Below are 26,059 nucleotides of genomic sequence, written 5' to 3' on the forward strand. Positions count from 1 at the left end.
ATTTATTAAAGTAATATAAAAAATGTGTACTAATATTACAACAAAACTTATCCTTAACATGTGTAAAAAATTAACAGTTCTGTAAAAGTTAACATCCAACAATATTTAATTAACTCGAAAACGTTGCTAATTGGGGTAAGGTATAACATAAATTTCATACAATTACCTTCATTCCATTCAGTGATAATCGACGTAATTCATGACCTAATTTTATTTAATATTAATCTGGTATGTCTGGAACTGCATATTTTGTTTTTAACAGAAATTTATTTATACATAATAAATAAGCATTAAAAATAAAATTACAATTAATTCACATACGTATATACACAAGATGCGTGAACCTAATAATATTGATGCTATAAAATTTTATTCTATAAAATTATTTAAAATGCATTTTTATTTTAGTATAAATATCACATTATTTTGAAAAATTGACAAGCAAAGTAGTTTTAATTAACATTAACACTAACATTTAAAAAATGAAAGTTTTATTTTTCTGTATATTTGTTTACGCCTGTGTGCTAACGGTAATAATTCATATAATTGATGTTTGCGTTTGTCATTTAATTATTAATATTTTTATATTTCAGGTTTTATCGAAGCCATCTCCAGGAATAATCCAATTTTTAACAAATGCTTCAGCAAATATTAATAATGTGAATTCTGAAGGAACAATTTTAATTTCAGCTAACAATAATTCAAATGTATCAGGCGTTGGAATGGCATTTTTAACAAATGTACCAGTTAATGTATCATTCCTTCCGCCATCTACAACTACAAGTACAACTACAAGTAGCCCAATTCCAGTATAAGGATATTAAAGCACAAAGATAAAGTGTAGACCTGTACATTAGGTGTTAATTTTTTGATGGAATTTCAGGACTATAGTTGAAAATTTGAATTCGAATCCCAGTAGCTTATTCAAATGCAAATAAATCTTTCATATTTTATCAGCTGGTGTCATTTTAAACCAACAACTTCCCAATAATCTTAAAATTAATATTTTTTAAAAATTTTTAATAAAAATTTTAAATTGAATATTATGTGTTTTTTCAATTTAATTGCGTCCACCTGGAAATAGGATTCTAGGGTTTTTAAATGACTAAATTTTTTGAAATATTGTTGAGTGAATAAATATATACCAAATCTAATTACAAGTAATCAATTCGTTTTCGATTATTTTTAGTTAGGTTTTATAAGATTCATTATTATATTTACTTTTGAATTATTGCACAGATTTTGGAGATTTTACAATTAAAAAACGAAAAATAAAATTAAAATCCTTTAGTCAAATCAAGTCTGAACAAAAATGAAATGACATGTTAATTGTTGTGCATGTATCGTTTATTTCATGCCTTAAATTTATTTATAAATTTTGTAAAAAGAACCTTTCCTCCCTCCACATATTTCAATTGAAAACTTAATCCATATTACTCAAGCGTTAAACTAATAGTATCTTAACCATTTTTTTAAAATTCGATTCCCTGAAGCTATCGTATTTCGACTTTGTTATAATTTACTCCTTTAGCAACAATTTATTAGAATATAATGTAACTAATTCAAAAAGTCATAATAAATTATGTAATTCCATTTGTATTCCTTAATCAATAAAACTACAGCCACTGTTAAACAGAAATTTTTTTAAAAGACGGTGTTAAATTATAGGGCAGCTAAAATAGCAAATTTGTTTTTTCAATAAAAAAAATCTGATGTGGTCAGCACATTACCGACCGCATTGTGTATTGTTTAGTTAAATGAAAGTGTTACAGAATATTATAAAAATGTCTGTTAAATACTTCTTTCCAATTTTTAGGACATTAGTAAGCTTAAAGTTAACATACCTAGAAAAATGTAAATTTGGCTCTTAGTAGAGTTTCGCTTTGTGCTACCCGAATTCCCTGAAATGCTTAACAGTTAGTTTCGGTAACAAACAGAACTCAAATATCAAATTTCAAGAAATTCCATCAATTCGTTCCGTAGATATGGTGAAAAATGTAAAATCGGCCCGCAAATCAGTTTTTGAGCCCTGATCTTTCCAAAAAATTTACATGTTTATTGTTTTAATACGAGGAATTCATATATTAAATTTCAATGAAGTCGGTTGATTATTTCTCTTTATATACACAAAAATGTATGTTTGGCCCGTAGTAAACGTCTAGTTGCCGATGCCTGATCTTTCCAAAAAATTTACATGTTCATCTTTTTAATACGAGGAATTCAAATATTAAATTTCAATAAAATCGGTTATTTCTCTTTATATACGCAAAAACGTATATTTGGCCCGTAGTAAACGTCCAGTTGCTGATGCCTGATTTGTTCCAAAAGCTAGGAATTTTCACTGACGGTCGAGCAAAGCTCATATATGAAATTTCAAGTAAATCGGTTGAATATTTTCTCCAAAATAGTGAAAAATGTAAAATCGGCCCGCAAATCAGTTTTCGAGCCCTGATCTTTCCAAAAAATTTATATGTTCATTGTTTTAATACGAGGAATTCATATATTAAATTTCAATGAAATCGGTTGATTATTTCTATTTATATACACAAAAATGTATATTTGGCCCGTAGTAAACGTCTAGTTGCCGATGCCTGATTTCTTCCAAAACATAGGAATTTTTGCGGACGGTCGAGCTGAGCTTATATATAAAATTTCAAGTAAATCGGTTGAATATTTTCTTCAAAATGTTCAAAAATGTAAAACAGGCCCGCTAAAAAGTGCAGTTCCCGAGGCCTGATATATTATCTTTATGAGCTAACGCTCTTTTCTGAGATTATAATTAATAAATAAAATATATACCAAAAGTTGATCAATCCGTGCCATGGTGGAAATAAACTTACATATAAAATTTCATCAAAATCGGTTCAGCCGAACTTGAGATACACGCGTGCACACACAGACCGACAGACCGACAGGTTGTTAAAAATAGTTTATTTACACTTCCCTACTATGGAGAAGTACGTTCCCACCGAAAACTCGATATGCAAAATTTGTTGCCATCAAATAACCTACCTATTGTTTACACAATACGGTCGGTAAAAAGAAGAGGTTTAACTCTGCCGCATACCGATGTTATTCGTAATATTGGAAATTATATCACATTTTTGGTAGATTATAAAAGCTTAGGTTAAGCGTTTTATTACGTTACTTGACTCAATCATCACCATAAGTTTACACTAATATCTTAATACAACAGTTATAAATATAACTAATGTTTGAACATAAATTTCTATGGTGCAAGCTCAGGCGCCATTTATAAATTTTTTTATAGCATGTATTCGGCATATTTTAGAACAGTAATGCCTATACGAAATAATGCTCCAACTCGCCGTCCGTCCTAATCAATACCAGTCAAATTGTTTATAAGAATTTTGGTATGTACTTTAATTTAGATCGCACAACTCCAAAAGTACTGCTCGAATATTTTCTAAAAGCATTGTTGTTTAAAACATGTAACATGCATTTTTAATTTAATTATTATATCGATACTATTCGCACACATGTATTTCTATTATATACTTTAGACTTTTACCGTACAATTTTTTGTCTTCATTGTATTGACATATTAATAATATTATTATATTCAATTTTAGTCTCTATTGAACATTTATTGAATAAACTTATATTTCTCTAAATTCATTTGATCTAAATGAAGTGAACAACTACTGTAGCCATATCTTATAAACTTTGTAAGATAAAGAGTTCGTAAGTTCTGCTTAAAACAAATTGATAAAACGAGTAATATTCTAACACGTTGCACGAAACAAGTTTAGTAACAGGCTGGTCAATGTGACAGATCTTCGTGTTAACAAGAGCTTTATTAGAATCCCTTACCCGTTCTATTTTTTCTCGAAATTTGTAATAAATGAAATACTGCTTTGTACATAAAATAATAAAAAATTAAATTACAAAATTAAAAAAAAAAAACCAATTTTAATCAACGGAAGTAAATGAGAATAATAACTCTACTCTGTTTTCTATTCTACACATCCACTGATGAATACAATCATAAGGCTAATTTTCTAAACCCAATTATTATTATCTAATTCCCCAATAATAAAGATATTCATGGCAAGGTTTCGATATTTTTAACGCTTTATTTGCAATAAAATTCAATTCAGTTTCGATAAATTGGTTTCATATTCCGATTAATTTACGTAACTTGTGACATACTTTTCATAACACACCTGAAAGGAGCAGACTCATATTTATTTATATAATATCACACGAAAAATAAAATAACAGACGATTAGTGTCATGCAGCTCAAAAACAATACCTAGAATTTTAATTTTAAAATAATATAAAAAAGTTATTATTTCTAGTATAAAAACCATAAATCTTTTGAAATTTATTGATAAAAGACGGCATAACACTTCAAAGTGTAAGATTTTTTGTTGTATAACTGCTTGCGAAGATTTGAAAATGAAATACATAATTTTTATTACATTGTCATTTGCTTACGTACTAATGGTAATTTATAATTTATATAATTTTATTGAGTTTTAATTCTTTAAAACAAAATTAATAAAAACTAATACAGAAATTGTAAGTATAAATTATTTTAATTGTGTTTTTTTGTTTTTTTTTTTGTTTTATAGGTTAAATCAAACCCAATTCCAGAAATATCTCAATCCCTAACAAATTCATCAGCAAATATAAATTCAGTTAATAATGAAGGTACAATGTTAATTTCAGCAAGTGGATCAAATGTATCAAATGTTTCAATGTCATTTATATCCAATGTACCAATCAATGTACCATTTTCTTTACTCGTTCTTCCAAAACCATCAAAGTGATAGTAAACTCTAAAGCAGTAGAAAATGGAATTTACATGAAGATAAGAAATGAATTTATAACTTTATATTAATAAAAAAATTTCATGTGTAAAAAAAATCATTTAAATTTAAGTGTTTTGAAGTTCAATATAAAATATCTGCTTTCCGAATATGTTAACATTACAATAGTAAATAAAAGTTTAAACTAAACCTACAAATGTTTTATTTTTTTCTTTTTAGTTATCTTCATTATAAATTTAAAATTAAATTTCAAATTACGTAAGCAAAATCAGTGCATCAATATTGCCTTTTACTATTTAGCTTTTAAACAAATTTTGTTGCCGTTTTTGTCTCTGTTCTTAAAGTGTTTGGTATGTCTTGTGCTGAAAACTAATTTGACATTCTCTTTGTTCGGTCATTAAAGTCGTCTAATCCAGCAAGTAAAGTAATCTTTTGATAATAGTTAACGTTTTACCGATTTTAATAATACCAAATTTTTTTAATTTTTGAAGATGAGTTTTAATGTAATATTTACATTGATTTTTATTAAAAATTTTGTAAATTAATTAATAGATTTACAAACTTTAGTTCATTGTAACTATAAATTATAAATAGCATTTAAAATTTAAGCAAATCATTTTAAATACACAAGAAAAAGTAGCTCATTTCCTGTAATGTCCTTACTCAAGTCAGAGTTTCATTTTTGAAAAAACTTATAAGGTTGTCTAGCAACTTTCTCAATCATGGTAAAAAGTAATTTATTTTGATCATTTGCATGATTTTAACACATAATAAAAATATGAGGGACAGTTTCAGAAACAGTTCAAAGTTTCAGAATTCAGAAAGTTATAAGTCAGCCCAACATCACTAAGAAAGCCCGCCCGAACCATCTGCATCTTCTGATGGCTAGAGAAGGGCAGCCACATGGAATATGTGTGACTCTCTTCTCATTCCTGCAGCAGAATATACATGTAATCTGAGTCGATTGAAGAGTTAAAAACGCCGTTCTAATGTCTGAGAGTACAAAGATGAGCGATTTTTATATCCTCGTTCTAATTTCACTCACAGGCATATCTCTATTGCATGTGTTTGAGCTTGACACACCCAACAATACGAATCACGGTTTGCATTTATAAGTGAGTGCGGCCGCACTTCTTAAATGTCTAAATTCGTTTTGGGTCCATTTGCGAACAAAACACCAGAACGACAGTCGCAAAAATTGGACAATTATATTCCCAAATTCGTCGATAGGGAAACACTACTACGTTTCCACGGTCCAAGTTATACCGCGAGAAAAAAGCATCCACCTACCCTACCCCCAGAATGATGCTGCTTTTCACGAAAGCCTAATGAATGCTATGGGTCTCTTTTCCCAACATAATTGCCAATAAGAAATTGATAAGTTTCAGTCGTGCTTTCCGAACAATGTGGAGCTGCAATGGCAGCAGTCCAACGAATGCTAACAAAACAGCCGTGAGAACCTTCCGCATTGTGCCCGTCGCTCTCTTCTCAACTCAGAAACTGAGACCTTCCAACTTGGCCTGTACCTTGCTACACTCCTCTACGGGCATATAGATGACGATCGTCTATATAGTAAAGGACGTTACTCTTTATCTAGATGACTCAATAATCCTGTCTGTATGAGTATTTCAGGAAAAGCAATTATCTCCTAGGCTTAAACTCTGACATTTTTGCAATATTTTATTTAAAAGTAGATCGGCCATAACCTGGCCTAAATTTTAATGTATGTATGTAATTTTCAGTTTTACAAGAAAAAAAATCAGGAGTAAAAGTACCGTTGCAGGCGCAATAATTTAACAATCAAAAAATATATATGATCTTAAATAAGAATTCCATCGAAAAAATCAAGACTACTCGTATTAGTAAAAACGTTTAAGGATCATGGATTTTCAAAATCAAATTTAAAGAGTGAAGTTCGAAAAAAAAGTTTTACGAGTTTTAGTTGGACATGTTTCAAGATTTTTGTGTTGGAATTTGAAAATGCTTACTTCTGCATTTGAATTAGATGTTTTAAGTTTTTGCACAAATACTTCTACGATGAAGTGAAACAATTGATCTTTATTCAAAATGAATTTTTATTCTCTCTGAAGGAGAGGTTGTTGCGGAGATCAAGTTTCTTTGATTCAAAACAGCACCAGGATTTTACCTTGTTAAGCAGCTACCTAAAAAGGAAATTACAATTGCTTACGCGTGTCATGAGTGCCTGTATAAATTTCAAATAAGTGCCTGGCATTTGGAAAGTTGCAGAAATAATTATGCCACACAAACCTAACCAACCATTAAACGAAGCAGCTTCTAATAAGACTTCAACCAATAATTGAAAGTAAAGATTTGATCCCAAATTACCAGTTCTCGAAAGCCGAACTCAATACTCAACCATTGATCAAATTCATCGTATTTCTGTCATAATAGAGAGTTCTCTCAAAGAAAAGCAGATATGCTCTACCACATTTTTGACGTAGCATAAGCTTTTGATAAGGTTTGGCACCATGGATTAATAAATAAACTCAAACAATTACTGCCGCAGCTGTATGTTCAAATAATCGAATTGTACCTTGCTGATAGCATTTCGAATTACACAAGAAAAATATTCTTCGCGATATTGGGTCCGGCGTACCACAGGAAAGCATATTGTGACTAATATTATATTTATTGTATACTTGAGATATTCCACAAAGGGAGTTTGCACAACGGCAACATTTGGAGACGATACTGCAATAATTGTAATAAGAAAAAATGTAGATAAGTCAAAAAATTACAGAGAGGCAGTAATAAAATCACGAAATGGACTAAAAAATGGAACGTAAATCTTAACGAGGTGAAATCAATCCACGTAGACTTCAGCAATAGGTAAATTGATAATTCTCTTTCAGTCTCAATCAATGGTGTCATAATCTCAAATGCAAATTCGGCGAAATACCTGGGTATGACGTAAGATGCCAAGCTCAAATGGAAGGAGCACATAAGGAAAAAAAAATCTCATCTAAAAGAAAAATATAGATATCAAATGGCTTCTGGGAAGGGGTTTATCATTTTGAATATACGATAAAGTTCTGATATATAATTAAATATTTAAGCTAATCTGGGCTAACGGTATTCAAATGTGAGGCTGCGCCGCGAAGAATAATCTTCTTCTTGTTTAATTCGAAATACCCTATCAGTAAGGTACGATTCGAGTAGTGTCTTTTTCATTCACCGCACGGCAGAAAAAAAAAAAAATTCCTGTTACCCAAGCGCTTGTCTAAATTTTACACCATTGACATTTTTCGCAATAAAAACGAAGAAAAATAAACTTGTAGCCATTTTCTTTCATTGGCTTTTCAAATTAAAAAAAACCCCTCTGTATTAGAATTACCTTCAAGAAATAATTAAAGCGTATTATGTTACAACAAATGTATTAACAGCTTTTAATAAAAAATTTAAAATTTTTTACCTCTTATTTGCTCTTGTTAACTTTAAAAATTCGAATACCAATATATATACAAAGAAATGATTGCACTGAAATATACACACATGACGACAATACAATTTACGCAGTAATTTACGCAATATTTTCATTACGAATGCATGCAAAGTAAATATTGATGAATCTCAGCGTCATAGGTACAATCGAATACATAAAGATTTAGTCGTAAGCCATTACAATTATGTTTTTTTAAATTAAGTATAAATACAACAGATTTTTTACAAAATTTAATTTATTTGTGAAATAACATTTAAGCAGAGTACTTAAATTAAAAATCTGTGCATTGTATAACTTTCAAAATTTCAATATGAAACTCATATTTTTCCTCATATTAGCATGCAGTAGTATACTAATGGTATATCATACATATAGTTATAGTTTTATATTCTATTGATTTACTGTTACTTTATTATTACTTTCAGGTTGTGCCAGATCCACTTCCATCAATATTACAATTTATTACAAACAGTAACGCCAACATAAATGATGTTAATAATGAGGGCTACATTATAATTCCAGCTAGCAATTCAAGCGTATCAAATGTGAGCATGGTATTTTTGAATAATGTGCCAATTAATTGGTCCGGGTCTCCATCTCCATCTCCAATTCCACCATCACCACCAACAGGACCGCCAACAGTTCCAACCGGACCTCCGACAGTTCCAACAGGACCCCCAACCGGACCGCCAACTGTTCCGACAGGACCACCGACTGTACCAACAGGACCCCCAACGGTTCCTACAGGACCTCCAACAGTTCCAACAGGGCCACCAACTGTACCAACAGGGCCTCCAACGGTTCCTACAGGACCTCCAACTGTCCCAACAGGCCCTCCAACAGTACCAACAGGACCTCCTACTGTACCAACAGGACCTCCTACTGTACCAACAGGACCACCAACAGTTCCAACAGGATCTCCAACTGTCCCAACAGGGCCACCAACTGTTCCAACAGGACCCCCGACTGTCCCAACAGGATCTCCAACAGTTCCGACTGTTCCGCCGACTGGCCCTCCAACAGTCCCAACAGGACCACCAACTGTTCCGCCACCACCATAAAGTCATAATATCATCTTTGTTAATTCATCTGATATATTATGTGTTCTACACATTACTATGCATAAAATATTAATTTTAAATTTTTGTAAACTTTAAACTGCTTAAATAAGACCAAATAAATTTTATTAAAATCTTTGTAACATAAGATATTCTCAAGTTATTTGAAATATTATTGAAATTTCAGTCAAGAAAAAAAAAGGAATGACCCGTATGAAAGTGTGTAAACACTGGAATCCAGTCACCAGCTTTACTTCATAAAACTGTTGTTAGTTATATGAATTATTTAATAATAGCACCAAGTATGTATTGTTAAAATGCGTTCCAAGCATAATTAAACTAAATTCAATTTAAATCAAAGTTTTATGATAAACAGATTAACAAAGTTGATTCATTTTTTTGTCAATCATAATGATTTCACGGTTATTATTTTTTACCCATATTGTTGTAAAAATTGAAGTACAATAAATTTTCGATGAGCACAGCAAACATAATACACAAAATAACTTGAATAAATAAAATAATGTTTGGCTTTTGCCATTCATGCAGACGCGAGTAGTTAAAATACATACAATAATACAATGAAAAATATAATCTTTGTTTTCATAATAAAAACGAGTTAAAGATGTTCAAATATTTGAATTCACAATAAAAATTTAAGAAACATACGAGTATTTTATTGATCTTAAAGAATTAATCAGCAGGAGCATCATAGCACAATTGTACTTTCATGCATATAGTATCATAGGTTAGGTTAAGCAGTCGGATAGAATACAATACATATTTTTCGTTGGAAATGTGTTAATAAGAACTTGAGCAAATAAAAATTATTTAGTTGCTCATTCAAACGCGAGCATTAATTCAAATAACATGTACGAATTATTTCGGTTTTCAGAAAGAATGAATTAAATAAAATGTGCTTAAATATTTGCAATAAAAAAAATTATTAAAGGAATAAAATTGAAGAAGGTAAATAATTTTTGGGATATTTTAAAAATTAAATGAGACTTAAAAAACTTATTGCTTAAAACTTTCAATCTTAACATTGATTTTCTTACAAAGCCCGATTTTCGAATCAAGCATCTGTATATATTATGTTCCACATATATGGTTCAACATGTGTCAAATATTCAAGAAAAAATAGTAAATTAAATTTATTTAATAGCACAAATTCCAAGACAAACAAACTATATTATATCTTTTAATAATAAATGATTTGCGTAATGTTCCCATTTTCCTAAAACGTAATCATATTCCCTGGAATTTTATCTTAAAATGATGTAAAACTTTCTTTCTATTCAGTATAAATACTCTTGCGTTGCCTAAAACATTATCATTTTTAAAAAATTCACTCCACCAGTTTTAGGAATTCACATTTTATTTATAACTTAATAAATACGCTAACATTTTTTTCAAATGAAATTACTAATTTTTTCTGTATTAGCATGCATGCATAACATGGTAAAATTATTGTACTTTTATTTTTTTTTTTAAATTTTTGCCGCGATTTTTGAAATATAAATCATAACTTGTTTAATTTTCTTCTATAGGTTTCATCAAATCCAAAGCCGAGTGTAATTCAATATCTATCGAATGGTTCACAAAATTTAAATACAATTGATACAGAAGGATACGTCGTTATATCAGCTGATAGTTCAAATGTATCAAATGTAGGCATAACTTTTTTATCAAATATACCAATTAATTTTTCAGTAAATGGACCAGCCAATCCGCCTCCAAGTCCTCCACCGAGTTCTTCACCTGATTGTCCACCAACTAATCCGCCTCCAAATCCTCCAACAAGTTCTGCACCTGAATCTCCTCCAAGTACATCACAAACAGGACATTTACTTCAACCTCAGAAATTAATTCAACAAAACCGTTTAGGACGCTAAAACATCTTTTATATTCTGGTTTGGTCAATCAATTTGGTATTTTTTAATTTATTTCAATAAAGTTTATGAAGTTTTGGTATATTTACTTCTGGGTATTCCAAGCCCATATAAAAGCTTATCTTTCACGATCTTCACGATCTTTTTATTTTAAATTTTTCCATAATATTGCTATACAATGTATGTAATAATAAAAACTTAATGACTTTAATTAAACTTTTATTTCATTTTGCATTTATGTTTAGTGAGATCAGTTAAAGAATTGTGCAGATTTTTTAAATTATTACGGAAAAATAAAATTAATGACAAAATCGCGGCACTGTTTAAGCAAAATAAAGTACAAAAATCAACCTGTATGAATTCAATTCTGTTAATGTTATTTTATTTTTTTTAAATAGAATTATTTTAATACAACCACTCCATTCATAACATAATTAAGAAACGCTAAAATAATGTAAAATAATTTTTTTTCATAAGAACATTCAAACTAATATTTTTTAAGCGCCACCCGCAATCTTCGAATTAAGTTTGTGTTTTAAATTATCATGCTTAAAACTAATAATTTATCTATGAATTATTTCTATAATTTTTGGAATTTGATTTAAATTTAACCAAGACAAAAGATGTAGTAAAAAGTATCGTATACATATAAAGTTTCAACAGAAACAAAAATAATAGAAAGCAAAAGGTGGAGAACTTGAACTTTTTTTGGTATACGTTGCAAGACTAGAATTATCGATGGTTTTAGGCAAGGTATAATTCAAAAATTTCAACTACGAACCCTTTTTTTAGACATTAATTTATAATAAATTTTATTTTTAATATTTTCAACTTAAATGGAAAATGAGAGATTTGACGTATTTTAGAAAACAACAAGAGGCTTTAAGTCCCTTAATAGTTCAATAATTTGGTATGAGTCGCTACCATGGTGAAATGATAAAATAAACTGAACCGATTAAACTGTACAACACTGTATTAAATCACGTCTAAAATGTCAAAAAAAAAAAAAAAAAACTGACAATAAATAAAACGTCTATATTACAGAGTGACTTAATAATAATCATCAGTTAGAATTCAAATTTCATTTGATCCTGTTTTTAATAAAATATGTAAATTAAAATGCTATATTTTTTGAAAATAAATTGTTAACGGAAATAGCTTCCTATAATATATTGGGTCAACCATATTTTTAATTATTTTTTATTTTAAATGTTTTATTGTTAAAAATCCATGCATGTAAAAAATTTCTGTAAAAATCTGTAAAAATCTATAAAAAATATTTTATTACTTCACTTAAAGATGTCGCTCTACAGAAAAGTGTGACCTTTTATTAAAATTATGTGTTCTTTAATTCTCAATATACTCGAAGGAAATTGCAGATTTGTAGTATAATAGTTGATAAATTTATTTTGTTATTACATACTTATTGTAAACTGATTTACAAATTTAACAATAAAAATTGAAAATTTTTTTTAAACTTTCACATAAATATTTCAAAATAATTTAAAGGAACTAATTTTGTATCTAACTGATTTCAAACTATTTTAAAAACAATATACATATTTCTTTGAACAAAACCGAATATCTTAGCGTCATATTGAATTTTTCGCCTAATCACTTACTTGAGGCAACTAGAACTCTAGCTAAAACAAAGATTATTTGATAAAGGATATTATTCAAATCGATTACTACTTTAAGAATAATATCAATGTGATAGATATATACTTAAATCACAACTTTATTGGTATAATAATAACCAATCATATGACGCACCTTGAAAATACGGTGATTAGATTTTGTTGCAAGGCAGAGTAAGAAGAATAAAGTTTATACTGAAAAAAAAAAGTATTACGTTGTGGATTATTGATCGAAGATTGGACTGTTTTTGGTAAACTAAATATAGCCTTTTCATTCATTCGTTCGCCTGCCAGCTCATGTTTTTTTTTATTTTGAATAAATATCTTATTATTTTTGTATTATTTGCTTTAAAACTTTTGTTTTTTTTTTCGAATAGTGATTGTATTGAAAAACAAAAAAATTAATTATGACAACACTTCGAATCGGTCGTTGTCCTGTCGACAATCTTTTTTTCTCACAAATACAAACTATACGAATTTACGAAATTTATTACAAAAATAGTTTGGTGGCTATTTTAAAATTTTTAAAACCTGTATAAAAGTACGGAAAATATTAAAGATTTTATCAATATTACAATCATTTTCGCTGACATTATTATATAAAATCATAAATTTTAATAAATTTTCTTTAAATTGTTTCGCTATGAATTTTATGAATATTTTTTTAATAATAATTTGGAATCTAACATTGGTACATTTATTCAATACTTAATTTTGTAGAAATTTTATTTAATTGATAAACTATTTAATTCAATATAGATTAGATATAGTACTTCACAAATTGCGGGAGTAAATTTATTAAATACTGTACAAGGACCTGTTCCCAATCAACCACCAAATCTTGTAAATGTAAATGCTTTAAATACTGTACTGAGTCCACCAACAGGAAATAATCCGATACCATTGATACCAACTTCAGTTATTCCACCAGTCACAGGTGTTCCACCACCTTCAGTGATTCCGCCAGTAGGAGGTGTAATTCCACCAGTTGGAGGAGGTGTTGTTCCACCAGTCACTCCTCCGGCCGGCGGAGGTATTATTCCTCCAGTTATTGGAGGTATTATTCCTCCAGTTGTCGGAGGTATTATCCCTCCAGTGGTTGGAGGTATTATCCCTCCAATCATTGGTGGTGTTGTTCCTGGTGGATCAAATTCAACAATACCTTTAATTAATATTGGCCTACTATCTCCTACTTCTGGAGGCGCATCTTTACTTAGTTTGTCCATTTTAACAAGTGGTATACTTGGTTCATCAGGCAGTATCTTACCACTCGCCGTTATAAATATTTTAAGTGGATCTGGTAATACGGTTTCCAATAGTCCATTTTTAATATATATTAATATTTTGAATGGAAATATATTTGGTAATTTAGTAATAAATACCGGATATTGTGGAAATTCAAATAATCATCCAACACCACCACCCCCCCCACCACCACCACCACCGCCTCCATCATGTAATCCTCAAACTCAAATTTATTGTTGTAAACCACCATCTCCACCAAGTTGTCCAAATTCATGTTCACCACTTTTAGTATGTAATATATGTTGAAAGTAAGCCGTTAAAGCGATAAATTAATATTAATGTTTACGTTTTTATTTATGGTACGTTAAGTTTCTTGTAATTTCGATAATACAATAATAAAAAGAAGCAGTATTTAATATTTTTTATTGTTTTCTTATAATATATAATCACAATATTTATTAAATTTAAATTTTTATGTTACATTATATATTTTACATATAGGTACTGCACTCATTGAAACATTGGGGAGTTCTTTATATTTTTTAAGCAAACTGGCTTAGTTTTATGCACATAAAGAATATTGCAATAAAAACCGGATAAGTGTTTCTATTTAGCAGCGTGTTTCACTTTGCCATCGTATTTGAGGTCGCAAATTGCTTCCATATGATTCTTTTATAATCATCTTCACATTTAACGGATTTTTATAATTAACCTAACTTGCATAACTGCTTAGATTTTTCAGTTTAGTTGTAGCCATCTTTGCTTAATACAAACAATTTTTGCACCATTTTTGAAGGGATCACGTTGCAGCCTAAACTCTTTAATATTTTTAGAAAAGCAATTCAGTAGATTTTACTGTAGAATACAAAAATTTAAAAAAACAACACAAAACCCAACGAAAATATTTCGCTCACCCGCTAGGGATAACAAAAAATAAATATTATAATTTTACGAATATCAAAAAGAAAATTGAACTTTTGGCTTAATTTAAATGAATCTTGAAATTATTTTTTTAAAAAAACTTCTTTTTTTTTTTTTTAAAAAGTCTTTCTTTAACATTTACAAAATATTTATATTATAAGTATATGTAAAAAAAACATAATTATTTACTCATTTTAATTTGTTTTTCACGTTTACGTGTGTCAGAGATTCTCAATTTTACTACAGCACATTTAAATTTAACTTTTAAGTTTTTTTTTTGTAGCTACAAAATAATCTAGTTGGGTAGCTTTTATATAGTATGTAAATTAAAGTTCAAATTCAAGAATGTTAACGTACACAACATTATTTTATATTTACTGCCAATCAATTGTGTCAACTTAATGACGTTCTTAAAATGTTACAATGCCCTCTCACGTTTTCTTATTTTCCCATAATTTTATTATTTATTTAATTAACAATTCTTTGCAATGAACGTCTTAAGTAAATATATTATTGTTAAAATAATAATGGACTTCCAATGAAATTATATAAAAAGTCCAGCAAATGTAAGGAATTTTATTAGTATCGTGAACATCTCTTGTGGATATTATACACAATATTAAAGTGAAACTATTCTACAAATATTATATTATTCGAAATATGAATCTTATAATTGTTTTAACTGTAATATTTTTGGTAAATAATTCAACAAACCTTAAAAAAAAAAATAACAATTAAATAACAATATTTATTTAGGTTAAATTTAGCAGCGCACAGGTTCCAGGAGTATTAGATGTAGATATTCTCAATACTAATAATCCACCAGATGCCACTCCACCTGTAGTCGATGTAGATCTTTTGAACATTAACAATCCACCTGCATCACCTACAGGCGCTGGTCCTGTAGGTCCTCCACCTCTAGTAGATGTAGATGTCTTGAATGTTGGTCCCCCAGATTCTGGTACGGTAACAGTTGATATTTTGAATACTCCACCGCCACCTGGTACTCCACCACAAAATTTCGATGTGACAATAACAACATCTGGTACAATATGCCAACCAGGTTGTAATGCACCTCTTACAATTATAAGGCTTGATACTTGCAGCGGTAATACAATGTCAAATAGTCAATATTTAATATATGTCAAGGTTGTGAATGGAAAACTGGTTGGTAATTTAGTTATGAATCCTTTATTATGTGGAACATCATGTCATCCTCAACCACCACCGCCGTGTTCTTCAGGACAACAAATTTATTGTTGTAAAACAACATCTTCAACAAGTTGCAATCCATGTACTCCAGCTTTAATATGCAATTTATGTTCTTAAAATTCACTTATATGGATTCCGTGTTTGATATTTTTTTATCATATTAAAAAATGAAATAATTAAAAAAAAAATATAATAATTTGTTTATTGCTTCTCGCTTACATTACATTTCTATAGTTTTATTCCACTATTGTTTCTGTAGTTTTTTCATTTCAAATTAAAAAAATTATCAAAGTAAACGATTTAATCGCTCCTTTTAGGATATTAATATTTTACATAATATAATTATGAAAAGGATGAAAAAATCAAATGAAACTAAAAAATGTTGTCGTGAATATGAAATTAATTTGAATTGATTTGAGGGTTATAATTAACTTTAAATTTTTTTAACTGCGTCGAGCTTTTCTATTGAAATTTATATTTTTGTATAATGCATAATATTAATTCCGTATCAGTCTATTCTGTACTTCATCAAAACTCTTTGAAATTGCAATTCAAAACGTAAATACGTAAATTTTTTCTGAACGTTGGCAGCAATTTTAGTTCCTTGAATTGCAATCCCAGAAACTAAGCAATATGTCGCCAAATGTTATATGTTCTTGCGATTGTGTGTTTCAAACAAAGAGGTGTTGATAGCTATTTCATATAAACTATACTTTGTAATAATGTAGATCACTTTTTAAAGCAATGTGAAGCCGGTAATTTTTTCATGCCTCTGTATCTCAATTGATAATCGTTTGAAAGACTTAAAGTGAAAAAATGGCTTTAAAAATTTATTTTTCTGTAGAGACTCACTTTTCTGTATCAAGATGGCTTTATCCGAGAGATGCATTTTTTCCTCTTGTAATAACCTTTTAATTAAGTCTTCTTCTTTTATTTATAGTTTCCTTTTAAGATTTTGCTACCCAAGTTTGGTTTATTATGTTATATATACTTCAAAACAAGGTTCTCCTCATTTAATGAAGAGTTTTATTGCAAAATCGAAGTTCAAGTCAAACCAGTTCAAGTTAAGATTGATTCTGAAAGTAAACTGCGCATATTTTCACAATTAAACTTCAATAACTCCCAAAACTTAAATTTTTATTGCAATATTACTCCCGAAATCATACAAAATAAAACAGAAAATTATTCCGATGGTAAATATGTGAAAAATGTGTAAGACGTAATATGTGTTATATTTATATTAGCAAGCTTTAATGCTTAAAATTTAATAAAATTTAATAGCTGTACAAAACCAAACTTTACTATGAAGCGATAAATATTAAAAATCCTAAAATTATGCAAATTAAAATAATACTCAAAATACTTAAAACCATTTTCATAAGTTTTTCTTAACATATTGTAATAAATTTGTAAGGTATGCAAATGTATATTACATCATTTGCAAATCTAAATGTGCGCAAGTTATATTGACTGGATTTTTTTATATACATATTTTTTATATTTATATAAAAAATATATATAAAATATTATTTCAGCTTTAAAAAATTTTGAAGGTATAAGTACAGGACTTTTACATACACTGAATAAAATTGAAGAGTAATAAAACAATAAATGTACCTCATGAAATCTCTTAAAAATTGCAATTGAAAACGTAATATGTAAATTTTTTCTGAACGTTAGTAGCAATTCTAGTTTCTTGTATCCCACAATGCAAGGCAGAATTGCTATCCCAGAAAGGTGTTGATCTTTTCTATCCGTAACATGTTAATTTTTCGAAGAATACAAATATTGCAAATCTATTCCTAAATTTATGCAATTCAACTCAATTTCGAATTTTGGTGTAAATGCTAATAACAATTGCGTTTTTAGCATAGCAAGCTTGTATTAATTTGAACACTGGGAAATAATAATCTGAAATATAGATTTACATAATTATTATGTGCATTCTTGTAGAATATTGAATTCTTAGTAGATTTGACTTAGTAGATGTACTCCCGTTCATCCATCCCTTTATCACAATGGCATATCAAAGAGTATTTGGTGTAAGCTTAATAAATTAAAAAAAATTAAGCTAGGGGATAACCAGATAATTATTGTAAAGTTAGCCAGATAATAATTCGAATGGGTATGGAACAGTAATTTGGGTATATTTCAAATATGGTTTGAAATTTTGTAAATACGGTAAAATAGTAAAGTAAAAATACTTAATTGAAATAGACGTTTTATGAAAATTTCGATAGCTTCAGAAATATTAAATTTCAGATATAAACGAAGAGACGAAATTAATTCGCAACGTTTTATTTGCTTTTCCTTTTTAACATTTTCCAAAAAAAAATTGAAAAACAAAGTGCTTATCAGTTTCTTTCTGTCCATCTACGAACATGTTTGCAAAACTTTTATATCCTTGAAGATAGAAGGCTCAAATCTCATATTTACTAGCCACGTATTTCCGAAGAAGAGAATTTTTAGCTCTCTCATCCTCTAAAAGTTATAGCCACCAAAACTAATTATTGCATGAAAACAATCAAAAGCAGTCTGAAAATTTAGCAGCTATTAGACACTAATAATTAGTTCAGAAGAAAATTTTATTTCCCCCTTCACCCCCTCTGAAATTGTTGCCTTTCAAAATCATGTAAAATACAAATTTTTAACAGCTTATATTTCTGAAACTGTAAGCTTTTCCTAATTTTTATAAATGCAGAAAGGTAACGGTAAATTTCATGACGATAAAAAATATAAATATTTTTCTGAAATCAGGAAATTAGTACTTAAATTCGAGCATTATGTTACCGTCAATTCAAATAATTTTTTTTTGGTTTATTTCAAAAATAGAATATATTGCTCACCCCAAACGTATGCAATATTTTTAAACATATTTCTATATGAGTAAAAGAAATTTTAATAATGTAGTGCATCGCAAGATTGTTTTTAAAAGCAGTATCTTCCTTTGTTGAAGGGAAAAGTGCTACATTACAAACCATTGGATTGACTCAACTATATTTAGATTTATTTTTTTTTGTAACAATATCACTTATGAAAATTAACTTTATATGTATAATATGTATATATTTTTGTTTAAATATTTTCAAGCAAGTAACTTATCAACAATTGCTTGAATTAATTGAACAATTGCTTGGTGATTTCTTGAATTAGTCCATAAAGTACATTTTATAACTGGACCATTAATTTCTAAATATTAACAACTGCTAAACACAAATTGTTCGTGTTTTCATTGCCTGGGGTAGCATGCAGATAGCCAACTTAATTTTGTTCTCTGGTTTTACACATAAAAACAAAAATCGTTACAACTAATATTTCGTATCACTTGAGCATTGACATGAAATTTAAAAAAAAAAATTCATTAACCAAAATTGTTTTATACCCTAAAAATAAGTTTGTTTTAAAAATACTTTAATAACTTTCAAGTTCAATATCACTTATAAAATCAATAAAATTGCAACTTTTTGGATGATTTTATTTATTTTAAATTTTTTATAAAGAATCAATGGACATTTTATCTAAAATTATAACAAGAAACTAAAGGTAAATGCACTAAAATTTAAATAAAATATTTTAAAATTTAATATTCTACCTTGGTACCTTTAAAAAAAAAATTATTTTTTATTTTTGTTACTACCTTTGCGTAGACAGTTTTTTAACTATGAATGCTTTGTTTGAGTAAAACAATCAGGTAAAGTTGCAGATTTTTTATAGATTCTATAAAAACCTAAGTATATCAAGAAACTTAAAGCAGTTCCTCTATGAAAACTTGTTTAGTTTCGCAAGAAAGTCATTTGAAAAATTTGATTAATTTGTTTTAGAAACCTTACATTTAAAAATTCAATAATGAAATTAAACAAGTATTGACTTTTACCGAAATGGCAATGTTGTTAGTAGCCATTTTGTAAGTTTTTTTAACCTTTTTACTTAACTTAATAATAATTTATTTAAGATATGTGATTTTATTTTTGGATTTTTCTGTTTGATTAAACAAGTAAATTTTTTTAGTTGAATCTAAAATTAAAAACAAATGTCAATATGAAACTCAATTCAATTAAATCTACAATTCTATTTATATTGTTTAAAATATAAAGCGTACCATTTAAATCAATCCAAACTTTAGAATTAACGATTATTTCAATCAGAATAATTAAAAAATTGCTATATAAATAGTTGAAATCCAACATATGAAGTTATCATTCGTTCGCGAATAATTGGAAGTCCACTTAAGTCATTAAGACAAAAGATTAACAAAAAAAACAAAAATGTTTGTGTTAACTTTAATATCCTTAGCATTGACATTTGGATTGGTAAGTTATATAAACACAAAAAAATAAAAGATCGAAATTAAAAAAAAAACTATTTTCAGTGTTATGGTAATCCATGTGGCGGAACTTCCCCTGTTGTAACTCTACCAATAATAACAGGACCAATAAGTACAAGCAGTAGTTTTAGTGATGCTTTTGCATCTAGTCAAGCAATAGCTACTGGCTTAGATTCTACGGCTTCAAGTTTAGCTAGCTCTTTAGCTGCAGCTAATTCTCAAAGCTATAGCGGTATTTTGGGTGGCAGTGTTTCATTTGCAACCGGCGCCGCTGATAGTTTAGCGAACTCAGTAGCTTGGACCGGATCACAAACGGCAGATTTATCAGCTAGCTTAAGTGAAGCTAGCTCAATTAGTGATTCTCTTTCATTAAGCGGATTTTATGGAACACCTTTAGATTTTGCGACAGGTTTTGCAAATACATTGGCTTTAGCAGACAGTTCTAGTAATGCTGTAAGTTCCAGTTCTTCTAACGGTGCAGGAAATGCTTACAGCTTTAGTTCAGGCACTGGTGCTGGTAATAGTTATACCTGGACTATACCTAGCTCTTCTGGAGGATCACAAAGTTCGAGTAGTGCAAACAGTGCTAGTAATGCAGTAAGCTCTAGTTCATCTAATGGATTAGGCAGTGCTTACAGTTTTAGTTCAGGCACTGGAACTGGTAACAGCTACACCTGGGTTGTACCCAGTTCTTCAGGAAGCTCACAAAGTTCGAGTAGTGCGAATAGTGCTAGTAACGCAATAAGCTCTAGTTCATCTAATGGATTAGGCAGTGCTTATAGCTATAGTTCCGGCAGTGGACTTGGCAGCAGTTACAGTTATTCCAGTTCTCCTGCAACTTCACAAAGCTCAAGCGTTGCTCAGAGTTCTGCAAATGCCCAAAGTGCTAGTTCGTCGACCATATTAGGTATTGCCGAGTCTTCAAGTACAGCAAATTCGTTAGCTACCGCAGTTAGCTCTGCCACATCACAAGCTACTAGTATTGCTTCTAGTTCAGCAGCTACTTTGAGTAGTGCAGTGGCATCTTCCGTAGTAACTCAAACATTAACTATACTGAGCAGTCTTTCTAGCACAATTAGTATTGCGTTTTCACAAATTCTTGCATTGACCAGTGGAGTAACAGGAATTTTGTCTCTTCTTTTAACATTACTCGGAAGCATTGGAATAGTTACGCTAGATTTACAAGCATTTCTCAATATTCTTTTGGGGTTAAACCTTAATGGTGTTGGTGCGGTTTTGGGTAATCTGTTAGTACTCCTTGGAAATTTATTACAACCTGTTGTGGGAATTATTTCAGGATGTGGTCCGTTATCAAATTTACTGCCAATTCTCGTCGGGTCTAATACCATTTCTGTCATAAACAACTTATTTGCTCAAATAGGAGCGGTAATTAACGCTCTTTTACAATCAGTTGGTGGTACATCAATAACTTTAACCAATGGAATATTATTAGCACAACAGCAAATATTAGTAGGAAGTAATGGAATTCAAGCAATTTTAGCTCTTGTACAATCAACTTTAGGATTAATTATAAGTCAGACAACATCTACTTTAATCGGGCTCTTGCAAACCTTAGGAGTTGGAGGAAGTTTACAAATATTACTTAACGGACTATTAAATGGTGTTTTTGGACTTATTTTGCAACTGGTTGGCGTAATATCAAATGACAAAATTTGCGCTTTATTATCTTCATTATTCACTCTATTAATAAAATTAGGTGAATTACTTAGTACCACATTTAAAAATTTAGCTGCTATATTCGGCGGATGCGGTTGTTCTTGTACTCAAGATAAAATAGTTGCAGCTTTAATAATATTGCGACAATTAATTGGGTCAATATCAGTTCTTGTTACAGGACTTGTTGGTTTTAGTGGTGGGTTCAATATTATTGGGCAAGTATTGCCTTGCTAAATATAACATTAGATTCAATGTGAATAAAATTTTGACAGCAAACTTTAAATTACTAAACTAACCAATTTTACCATTATGGTTCCAATAATTTAAGAGTTTTCATAAATAAATTTTCAATAAAATTGAACATTTGGTAAAAAATTCTTTGTTTTTTCTTTTTTTATAATCTTTAAGTTTACAACAAATAAGTTTTCATTGAAAAATTAAATTTCAAATTTCTATTTTAAGTATAAAGATTTTACATATTAAGTAAATTGTTTCTTGAACTACAAATCAATAATTAGTACTCAAAATTTTGAAATTTGTAAGTATTTTTTCAAAGGTGTAATAATTCTAATAACAAAACATCAATAATTAGACTTATTCAATTATTCGAAAGTTGAAACGAAATTCTTAAATTTCGTCTGCTGGTATTGGATAAAGGAAAGTAGTCATTCCTTCCTGAAAAATTTATTTCCAAATTAAAAATATTAAACAGCATTGGTATATTTTTTAAGGAATGCAACAAATAGTAGACATTTTTCATTAATCTAGTAGTTGTGAAAAATATTATAAGCTTAAGAAAACGTTCTTATGATCACAATGTCATTGAAATTTTAATAGCATAAGTAGTTAAGCAAAATTACAATATAATGTAATTTTTATCTGTGAAATAAAGTAAAGTATAAAAATAAAAATTTTTATATTCTCTAATATAGGATTTAAAGCCATCCAAAAAAAATTTATAAAGAGGCTTAACTATACTTGTTAACTATATTAAACTTGTTAGCTATATTAAATAAACTATATAAAGGTATCTTAAATAATGATTTTTTGTAATTAGTCAAGTAGTCAAATATTTGCTCAATTACTTAAACCTTAATTGGATCAGTAACTTCTCTTAAAATTCATTATTCCTTTACCTTTTAACTTGATCCAGTGATCAAGTTAAAAGGTTTTAAGACAGCTGTTTTATAACAATTTCTACTACATTTGTATTTCATTTTCGGTAATTAGCATACTTTTTAATATTCTTAAAAATTAAAATTCTTTTGGTGGACATAATACTTTTAATTCCTTGCTGAAATACCAAATGAGAGTTTTAAAAACATATTCAAACCGAAGGAACCTTAAATATATTAAAAAGCTAAAATAAATTAAATTAACAATTTTTTGCTTTATGCCTTATCATTAGGAAACTTCCCTGCCTCATGTTAAGCCAATAATCTTGCAGCCTAATTTTTTATTGATAGAAATTGAAATTTTCATACGTAAAAATAATTATTATTGATGATGCTGACAATAAATTAATAATTTCTATATTACATAATTATGATGTGAAGTTTAGTTTTACAATATTGTAAATACTATGCTTTATAATGTTGGAAAGTAACTTAAAATTTTTAAAGAAATCAATGTATTTTGTAAAATTAATTACAATATATATTTTATGTATACTCTCTCGGATAAACCCTAATTTACTGTTTGTTGGACATAAGAAAAATTTATGTAAATGCATAATATTGTGACCAGAACTACCAGAAATATGTATTTTTTAATTTTAATATTTTTTAATTGAATTATAAAGCTAAATCAAATAATTCGGGGGCTTTTTGATTTCGGAACCCTAAACTTTAACTTATCATGAAATTATGAGTATATTTGCCAATAAATTAAACATAGTTTCTTTTTATTTATTTTTATTTCTTATTTGTTTGACTTTCTTTACATAAATCATGCTGGATTTATTTAAAGTAAGATAAAAATAAAAGTTTCACATAGAAACTGATAAAATTGTTTAACATATAATGAACGGGCCTTAAAACATATTATGTATATATTTTGAAAAATAATGGCTAAAATTTCCTATAATATATTTATTATATGTAAAATTTACTAAATAAGAACTATGTATTCTTTATTATAAAACAGTAATTATTTATAACAAAAGTTTAAATGAATTTAATTTAATGAAATCTAAATCAACATTTTTCATAAGATTACTTTTAATTGACTTTTATAAAAGTAGTTATACAGCCCTTACAAAATTTACGTTACCGCAGAAATTGCTGTATTGCTGAAATTCACGAATGAAAGAAACTTCATATATCACGATGTTAAACTTTTAGATATGCGAAAACTTTCATCATCTTTTAGAACCAGGTTAATTTGTAAAAATTAGAGAAATACTGTTGTAACTGGTAAAATTTCAGGTGTTACCATACAAACTATTAGTAATTATATGGGAAACTATTAGTAATTATACCTGTACAGACGTATGTTCGAAAGGTTTGCATGGGTATAATTACTAATTTAAGGGTAAATTTATCGCTCTAAGAAATTATTGTCTGAGACATAAACCATTATTTCTTTGCGTTACATATATGTTTTTGATCAGCGTCGAATTCTGAGTCTGTAATGGTAAAAACCGGAGCCCTATTTAAATTGGATAGTCAGCGGTGGTTCGGGTAGCTGTTACGCAACTTAAAAAACTAATTGGCTATATTTTAGAAAGCTATCTTATCGAAATTTGGCACAAGCAAACATATTATTAAAGCTGTTATGTGTGATAAAAATTATTGAAATTACTTGACTTCTTCTAGTAGCCGCCATACAACTTTAAAAGTTACTTGGTCATAGCTTAGAAATTGTGGAAGCCACGGTACAGAAGTTTTGCAAAAACTATTATGGTGAAATGGTCATAATTTTCGGATGAAGCAGTTAAGATATCATGAGCACTTGTGATAGCTGCCATACAACTTCGAAAGTTATTTGGCTAGATCACTGAAATTAAAAGATCTTAAGAACTAAAATTTCAGACAAGCAAATATCTTATTAGGACTCTTATGTTTAATAAAACTAGTTGAAATATTTTGACTTGTGATGGTAGCTGCCATACAACTTTGCCATTTGGAAAGCCATTTGGTCGCATATTATGAAAAATATTAAAATTAAAGTGCTAAAATTTTTCATAAACAAAATGGTTTATGAAAAATTTCCCTATTCTGCTTTTTTTTATAATTTTTTAAGTTGTTACAATGTTAGACAAATTTCGCAATAATTCCATAAAAGCCCCCAAAACTGCCATTTATTTTTAAACTCAGCAGATGAAAGAACACATTTTGTGCTACTGCATAGAAACGAAATTTTGATGGTGATGCAATTTCAAAAAAAAAAAAAACTTTTAAAAACAGTTTAATTTCTAACTTCACGTTCTTTGCAATTACCAAATCTCTCTTTCTGCTAAATATTTTTTAAAAAAAATTTACCGAAAGAATCTCAAATAAAATATACGATTCGCCGAAAATAATTTTCAATTCTATAATTTGACTGCCAGCGTTTCAAAAAGAATATGTTATTTTCAAAAATTAAATTCAACTTCAATTCAATACCAAATAAGAATAAGAAAATCTATCTAAATATAAAAAAATCAACTATTTTTAAAATAATACACCTCACAACCTTACAACTAACCAAACAAAAAGATATTTTAATATCATCTAAAATTAAAAAAAGTCCCGAAACAAATCATCTTATTTTAATAAAATTATTTATAGAATATTATAAATATTACATACATATTTCGATACCATTAACTTTTGGAAAAAATTTTAAAAAAG

The 26,059-nt window shown here is 28.6% G+C and overlaps 1 protein-coding gene across 1 annotated transcript; it reads left to right on the top strand.

The window, feature by feature from the left end:
- Positions 1-20,490: 20,490 nt before the first annotated feature.
- Positions 20,491-22,460, top strand: LOC129608422 (serine-rich adhesin for platelets-like). The gene is made up of 2 exons (XM_055519914.1): positions 20,491-20,535; positions 20,595-22,460. The coding sequence occupies exons 1-2, from the start codon at positions 20,491-20,493 to the stop codon at positions 22,458-22,460; spliced, it is 1,911 nt and encodes a 636-aa protein (XP_055375889.1).
- Positions 22,461-26,059: the final 3,599 nt, after the last annotated feature.

Source organism: Condylostylus longicornis, unplaced genomic scaffold, assembly GCF_029603195.1.
Source record: "Condylostylus longicornis isolate FDR11 unplaced genomic scaffold, ASM2960319v2 ptg000031l, whole genome shotgun sequence".
Lineage (NCBI taxonomy): Eukaryota > Metazoa > Arthropoda > Insecta > Diptera > Dolichopodidae > Condylostylus > Condylostylus longicornis.